This window comes from Micropterus dolomieu, linkage group LG18 (assembly GCF_021292245.1).
Source record: "Micropterus dolomieu isolate WLL.071019.BEF.003 ecotype Adirondacks linkage group LG18, ASM2129224v1, whole genome shotgun sequence".
NCBI lineage: Eukaryota > Metazoa > Chordata > Actinopteri > Centrarchiformes > Centrarchidae > Micropterus > Micropterus dolomieu.
This window is the reverse complement of record NC_060167.1, coordinates 13,988,744-13,997,374: the sequence shown is the minus strand read 5'-3', so window position 1 is coordinate 13,997,374 and position 8,631 is coordinate 13,988,744. Positions and strand designations below refer to the sequence as shown.

Genomic DNA, 8,631 nt, shown 5'->3' with positions numbered 1-8,631 from the left:
CTTAAATTCAAGCTGGCAATTAATAGCGTGTAGTATGACATTTATCATCATTTCTAAAGGAATTGTGTGAGAAAGTATTGTGAACAAGCATTGGTTACCCATAAAATGAAGGAGTGTCCTTAATCTTGCTGAAAATTAAAACACTGCAAAAGTAACTTATTTAGATTATTTTCAGCAATAATATCAACAACAGATAGCAACAACATGGTAACATAACTATTCAAATAGAGGCAAACGGAATCAAGTAACTAAAAGATTATTTAATTAAACAGGTAATGCTTTGAGTCTTTGGAGACTGCAGTCTTTGTTTACATAAAGTTCAGGGCTGTCCTTGGTGTCCTGGATTTTGTCACACCTGGGTGAGAAGAAGTATCCCTTTGATGAGGTAAGTTTAGGGTTTCCTGCCCCCTTTTAAGGAGAGTTCTGATAGGCTGTTCAGGGAAATGCTAATCGCTGGTTAATGTCCCTTTTGTCAGTTTAACAGTCAGGCTGCGGAATCAAAGGTGCCAGTTTTACGATCAGGCTGCTCAGGAATAGCACTTAGGGAAAGCGACCTTTCCACCCCCCTTTCTTTTGGGTCTCTTCAGCCGTCTGTAGAGGGTTGATAATCAAACCCCCTGCTTCTCTCTGGGAGAGAAAAGAGGAGTTGAGTCTCTAAATTATTTAATATAAAATGCACAAATCCACACTGTTGTTCACTACATTATATTGTATAATGGGACTGTAGGATCAAGTGTTTTTGGAGCTTGACCCATATTAGGATCTAAAAGTCAAGATATCTCAGCCTCTTCTATAATTTCTAATTTAGCCACACCAGCGGCCTGTTAGTCAGTCCACCACTTTGATCCAGACTGAAATATATATAATACAAAATTACTGAATGATTTTGCAATGAAATTTATTAAAACCATTAATGAAGGATGACGTCTAAATGACTTTGATGATCCTTCGACTTTTCCTATGGTGCCACCATCAAGTTGGCATTTTTGATTTTGAGTGAAATATCTCAGCCACTATTGGATGCATTGTCATGAAAATTACATAGCCTACATTCATGTCCCATCAGGATACCTCCAAAACTATTGACATTCCCTTTAGCCTCAGTTGTACTTTGAGTTTAGTGCTAAGTAGAATGTTAACATGCTAACATGTTAAACTAAAATGGTGGTTCTGAAACCGAGACCGAAACTGTGACACAAAAGTCCACGGTCTTGTGTCGCGGATCCGAGAGACAGAACCGCGACACACCCACTCCCCGGACTGTTGAGCTCTCATTAAGACTGTGTAACTGTGGCGGCAGCGACCGGTTGGGGCGGTAGCGGTGTAGGTCTATGTCGTAATTGTATTGACAGTAGGTTATTCTAGGTCATTTTCCACCTTATTTTAGTGTTTATTTACTACTTGAATCTGCTTTAAAGAGAAGCAGATTCAAGTAGTAAATAAACACTTGTACACTAAATACGATCACCAATATATGATATGTGCCTAATCCCTAATATAGTTTCTCCATTAACAACACCAACAGAACCAAGTGAACAAAGAGGTCTAAGATCAAGTTGCTCTTGAACTGTTTGCTCTGGATATTGGACACCCCCAGTTGGTTTCCAATACCACGGACATTGCCTTGACCAACAGTCTGAGAAGGAATTATTTCCGGAAGCTCCAAGCACGCTACCGGACAGGAGGACAGTGAGATTAGAAGTCCTCTTCTAGCTGGGAGAAATACAATATGTTAAGCCACCTGCTGGCTAGGAGTTTTTTTTTCAACTGGTGTTGCAATCTTCCTTTTTTGAGGTCGTAAGGCTGGAGACATCCTAAATGTTGTGGTTCCTCCTTTTTTTGTCATCCGTCTTTTGTTCTGAATGTTTCAAAGAGACCATTAATCACACCCACAGCCACACACACACACCAGTCTGTCTAGTTACTTCTTTTAGTCTTTCACTCATTATTTCATTTTTGTAGTTATTTCTTTCATTCTCTTTTTGTTATTTTGCACGTTCTCCCCCACCCCCAACCTCTTTCTCTGCCCCGTCAGCTCTGTATTTCTGTCTAACCTCTGTGCATGTTTCACAACAGTCGAGGACCGTGTCCGCTCCCCGCCTGCTGCTTTCCAATGTTTGTTTGAAGTATTAGGGGGTTGTTGCCTCATTGGATAGAATTAATTGATTAATACTTTTATCCAATTAGTGCTCCCTCATGCAATTAATCAGCTGGCGGATGTTAGGGCCGCTCCATCAGTCGGACGAAAGGCAGACAGATGCTTTGGGTCTGGTGTGTGATGAACAATGACCTCTCTCTCCCTCTTCTCTCTTTCCTTCCTATTTTCCACACACCTGGTTTCCTGTCCTCTTTTCACTGTTCTGCCATTGCTCTCCAGCTCACAGCACATTGTTAGAATGTCTGCTGAACACAAACACAGTATGGGTTTTGTGGCTCACAGCACACAGAGTTAAAAAGAAAGGCAAGATGACCAGAAAGGTGGTGTTATTGATTTTTGTTTGTTTGTTTGTTTTAGAAAGGTGGTGTTAGAGAAATTTAGATTATTTTCTTTATTTCTTGTTTACAAATTGGAACACATTCACTATTCATGCGATAAACAAACAAACAAAAAATACAATACTATAAACACTGACTTTGATGCTCAGAATGACCTTTAAAAGTATCAATTGGTATCAAGTATCAAGATTCAGCCCAAATGGCAATTATGATAACAGCAATTTTCTTTTCTGTCTTACAGGTTCGCCTTTTCCTGCTTTTGACTCACTGATGGCCAAAGAAATACAGTAGGACCTTTGCAGAATAAACTTTCCAAACCTCTGGATTGTTCTGAAGGGATAAGCTATGAAGATCAAACAAAATCACCAACAGTAAAATCAATTGGCCTTTTCTCAGTTTTCTTCAGGATTCTGCTTCAGGAGGCAAAACTAGTCATGGCTTTTCAAAGAACTGGACGATAGAAGAGCTTTCTTGGCAAAAACCTTCAATAGAGTAATTTTTGGACAGCTTTGTATTAAACCACCACATTAAACACGCACCAACCACTGGAAGTGACATGGCTAGAAGGGAAATCAGAAGCACAGCAAGAAGTAAAAATGACAAAGTCAAGAATGGGTAGGAACCATCACTCTTTAAGGGCATGTTCCTTAATGCCATTGTATCCCTGTCTCCCCTTAGTTTCTCCACTGATGATTGAGTCAATCTAGAAACATCTGTTGCTTGAAAGACATTTTCCAAAGTCTGTTTGTTTCACTACATTAGGTCATAATTATAAAAATAAAAATATAAGAGACTCTATAAAGCGTGGCAGATATTATAGAATCAGAATGACCGACCACATTACAAAACACACAGGTACTCTGCGGGTGGTAGGAATCCAATATGCTCCATGACCTGCTCTGTATTCAGCAGATAACTTCAGATTTATTTGTGATCCCATGGATTAACTTTGAAGTCCTCACACAAAGACATTTTAAGTTTGCCCTGGTGGAGTTTTATTTGGTATACAACGACAAGCAACACACTCTTCCTATCTGCACACCTCTTGTATATTACATGTAGACCCAGGCCGGATTTCTTTCTTTTTTTTTTATTTTACTATTTTGTTTTTGTCAAAATGGCTCTTTTTTGGACAGCAGGGGCTTGGACACTGTTAGCAGCATTGGGACTTCTAAACTGCTGTAGTTTTGGCTGGTGTGAGTCCTCAAGGACTAGTGGTTCAAACTCAGGAGGGAGCAAAAAGGAGGAAGGACCCTCGTCACTTGAACGGGTTAAGAGAGGATGGGTGTGGAACCAATTTTTTGTGGTGGAGGAGTACACGGGCACAGAGCCACTATATGTGGGAAAGGTAAGACATCTATTTTTGTGATATATCTAAAGAACTTTTAGAATGTTGATTCCTTGAACTGTTTCTTTTGAAATGACTTTTTTGAATGTCTTTGAGGAGCAGAGTCCCAAGATGTAAAAATACAGCACGCAAATCTAGATATACAGCAAACTAAATAGGCCTCCAAGGGCAAGCATTTGTTTATAAATTCAGTTACTATTTTAGGAGATCCACAAACTGTAGTCAACACGATTTTTATATATAAAAATCAAGGTTTTTTTAAAAAACAATACAATCTCTGCAGTAAGGGTGCAATTAATGCAATTACATTGACATGGGTTTCCATTGTTACTGTCTCCTGCTTGTAATGTTATCTACTTAAGTGATTCAAAAGGTTACACTGCGTAAGTCATAGTTGATTTTATCTAGAAGTACACATACATACCAGAGTCTGTTCATTCATGTTATTGCATCAACTGACAGCTCCACATTAAAAAACAATAATACATTATACAAAAATATTTTTTTTCAGGAAAAAACTATGATCAGAGCTTAGTAATTTGATGGAGCTCCTAATGGTTCACAATGTAAACATGGAGCAAATACAGAATTTAGCTTATTTTGCTAGAGTCTAGTGCAGTATCAGAAGATTTGAGAAGATATCAAGAAGATATGAACACTGTCTGGACTTAATGTGCAGCATATCTACAACCAGCTGTATCATTATTGTTAGTAATATTCCATTCATTTAACCCAGTACACTGATACACCTTAATCACAACAAAAACATACATTACAGGTATTAACTAATTGTGTGCCACCCCTAACAATTACCACAAGATGCTAGATTTCATTTTGTTGTATTGTATTTTATTGTGAAGCATTGTGAAATTTTGCATAGGTGTTTTGAACCGGTCTATAACTCATATAGATTTGGGCATTCTTTAGTATCAAAACTTAGTTAGAACCTAAACCTTCTTCGTATTATCAATGGTTCCTTTACTATGCCATATCCATTACATATGGGAAACACTGGCAGTTGGCCTGAATCACAAGTATTAATCAGAAAAATAACACATCATTTAGTGTGTAGTTTACCTATTGAGCTACGTATTGAGCTGCGTATTAGAACCATTGTAGGTATAAACAAATAATAGTAATAATACATAGCCAGGGGAGGGGGATAATATTACGAGTTATTTCGAGATTAGAGTCATTAATTTACAAGAAAGAAACTTTGGAAACACAATTGTGCTTATGTTATTAAAGGCTCTGTCCTCTATTAAAAGCATGCAGGGTATGCAGATATTAATAACAATAGCTATCACATATAAGCTACTTTCACCAGCCAGAATTATGAGTGTTACGACCCAGCTCGGAAGTGGAAAGGGAAGCAACATAAACCAGATGGTTCAGGTATAGTAAATATATTTATTTATACAGCGAGTTTAACAAAAAAGGAGTTCAACCAACAGAAATGGCAAGAGGGTGCTGTGTCAACAACTGAAAACAATATAACAAAAGGAGTTCTCTAGAAACAAGATTTTTAACTAAGTACTGAAAACAAAAGCATGAAACAAAAACCCTCTCTGGTTAATTCAAACCAAACACAAAGAGCGCAGCACTCCTAAACCTAATGGAACTAACATAAAGAGAGCTACGTGTGCAAACCGAATCAGTATTAAAGCTAAACCCTGGCCTGGTTTCTGAGGAGAGGACACAGACAAATCATAGTTTATACCCGAGTAGGGGTTAAACAAACACACTAAATCTATCTACTAATTAGCTTCAACGCTAGCACAAACAATTCCACTCAAACACAGTTAACAAAATAACAAGAGTGGCAACAAGACAAGCTGATCACAAGAATGAGAGCTGCCCAAGCAGGGGTGCGTTTCCCGTACAACCACCGAAGGTAGCATTGAACTATCTTGGTACGATGCATCGTTAAACTAACAAACATCTGAAGTACGACGGTTTACCAGAACTGTTATACCTTGTTGGTACCACCGTGGTTTGAACTAACTTAGTTTGAACCAACGTAGTTCGAAGTAACATGTTTCCAGGTGTGTTCGTCTGACTTTCACAGCACGAAACTCACAAAACGTTGTCGTATTCTGCCTGAATACAATTGTGGCCGATATAAGTGACATCATTATGCTAACTTATTATTTAGGCTTTTCATATCATGGTTGTACCAGCAATAACAAGAAAATCAACAACAGTATTAATGAAATCAACAATATAAATAATATTTAACCTAATCATTTTATTTAGCCTACATAGCCTACAATAGTCTGTAACTTAGAAGAAAAGATTAAGAACTATTAGCGATTACAAGACATTTAGTAAAATAGGTTTAATCTGCAAGTATCTTCATGTCAACACTTAAACACTATTATTAATCCCTTGGCCGCATTAGCCATCTAGATCTTGAGAATCGCTCAGTGTCTGAGCTTATCCATGTTCTCTATTGAGACAGACACGGGTTCGACTCCCGTGAGTTCTCTATTTATCTTTGTTATAAAGGCAAAGAAAACTCTCAGGGATTTATTCATTACAGTACTTTCATGAATTTTAATGTATGTATATATGTATGAAATGTATACAATAAGGTAGTATTAAAAGTCTTTACATTCTCTGTTTTGTCCTTTAACCTTTGTACTGGATGACTAATATTAAATTAAGTTATTGTGGACAGAAGGGTAATCTGTGAGAAAAACACATGTTGTTCGTAGATGGTCTACTGAAATAATGCAACCCTACCCATGACCCGACAAATACATTTAAAAGCACTTTTACAACTACATTTAAAAATATATTGTACAGCAGGATTATCTAACGTTCCTTGCTTAAAACACATTACATCCACCTCCTAACATTGCGTTTTCTGCTATCTGTGACGTTGTCACCGTGAACTAAGCTTCTAACCATAGTGCCAACGTTCTTCGGAACTATGGTTTCGGGAAACACCTGCTTCGCTTAACGATGGTTCGTACCATGCAAGTTACCAACTTAGTTACTTCCATAGTTCAAACGAGGGTTTTGGGAAACAGTTGCATTGCAACTGCATAGTTCGAACCAAAGAAGTTGCTACCGTAGTTAGCAACGATGCTTTTGGGAAACGCACCCCAGGACGACACCCTATTTGAAGGTTGGAGCGGTCTTGCTGGCAGCTATGGTATTGGGGGAAGGGGTGGCGCATCGCTCCAATTAGCGTCACCATAGGCAGCTTCTGGATTGGAGGAAGTGGAGGGGTGCCGCTCCAATTGGCATCCTCAGACAACAAGCAGGATATAGGCAGGGCTGGCAGTGGCCAGACCAATCTTCAGCAAGGAGCCACACAGCCCAATTAGCAAATTACTACAAACAGTGACAGTTAAACACAAACAAACGTTGGTAGCCCTAACAATGACTTCATTCTGTTCAAAGAAAGAAATTGAGGAAGAACTGTAGATATTTATAAATGACTAAAATGTGACTTTTAAGTGGCTTTGTTGCAGTCCCTCATGTCTGCCTGTCTGAAAGCTTCACCTCTTCTCTTATAGGTACATTGACTCTTGTATTATTTATGACAGAAAAAAAAATTCTTGTAAATTTACCACTTTAATCTCAGAGAATTTCCATATTTTTTTCTCCTAAATTTATGACTTTAATCAGAGTTTCTTTCTCTGAATATTACCCCCATACTTACAATTGTTTTCTACAATGACCCTTATACACTGTTCATAGCTATACATAACTACTGTGAGTTAAGTAATAAAAATATAATAACAAACTTTATTAATAGAGCACCTATCAAAAGTCAAATCAAAGTTACAAAGTGCTTTACAAGACCCGCACTAGATTTAAAACATTGTAGGCCTTAAACCAAGATATAAAATCAAGCAATTTAAATGATACATAGTTTACAACATTGATGACTACGGAAGCCCTTTTTACTCCGTTTTCCCGTGATGACGGAATAATTATCTTGTGGTCTCAAGATAACAAACCATAGCTGAATACAGGGGTCTGCAGGTGTGTTTCTTCAAGATAATTTCAGTACCTTGCTGTGTGATTGGTTAGCTTAGTTTGTAGAGTGGAGGATTTGTAATCCAAAGATTGCAGGTTTGACTCCTGCTTTTGACAGCATTTTTTCTTCTTTTGTGTGTTTTTTATCATCCTCTCCAACAAAGCTGTTATGATATATATCATCAGATATATACTTAGCTATTTCAAAGGTTCTGAAATAGCTGTCAGGAAATGTGCAACGTTAAATGGATTCCCCTGAATGAGAAGCACAGGAATTTCCTCATTCCGGGAATGATGGGGAAATGAGAAGTCCATAGGTTGATAGATGTGGACCTCCTGAGAGAATTGAGCCCACAACTCCAAGAGTATGAGTCCAGTGCTCTATCAACTGAGTTAACCAGTGACAATTTGTGAAATTACCATTAAATGTGTCGAATTACTGTTTTGTTATCTCAAGATCATGATCATTATCCCGTTATCACGGGAAAACAGTATTGTTATCTCAAGATCATGATCATTATCCCGTTATCACGGGAAAATGGAGTAAAGAAATGTTTGAATCGATGGCTGCTTAGGGCTTCCGTAGATGACAGTAAAGATGAAAGACAGTTTGAAAATAGAACAGTGCATTAGAAATGAATAAAATGTTTTTTTTTAAAGTCATGTTTTAAAAAGTATTCACAGATCCTGCAAGCTTCAGGTTCTCGGGCAGGCAGTTCCAGAGCTGAGGGCCAGACTACAAAAGCCTGGTCACCTTTAGATTTGAGCTGGGACTTTGGAACAGCCAATAGAGC

At 38.0% G+C, this 8,631-nt stretch overlaps 1 protein-coding gene across 7 annotated transcripts in view; it reads left to right on the top strand.

Moving 5' to 3' along the window:
• Window positions 1–8,631, top strand: part of LOC123987544 (cadherin-22-like) — a 289,311-nt gene that overhangs the window by 201,828 nt on the left and 78,852 nt on the right. For 5 of the 7 annotated variants that reach the window (XM_046076538.1, XM_046076534.1, XM_046076537.1 and 2 more), the window contains 2 exons: window positions 2,738–3,111; window positions 3,636–3,844. In XM_046076538.1, the coding sequence (XP_045932494.1) occupies window positions 3,093–3,111; window positions 3,636–3,844 (228 nt within the window). In that variant the 5' untranslated portion in view covers window positions 2,738–3,092. Of the gene's footprint in view, window positions 1–2,737; window positions 3,112–3,613; window positions 3,845–8,631 lie in introns of those variants that run through there. The other 2 variants (XM_046076535.1, XM_046076533.1) reach the window with 2 other exon arrangements.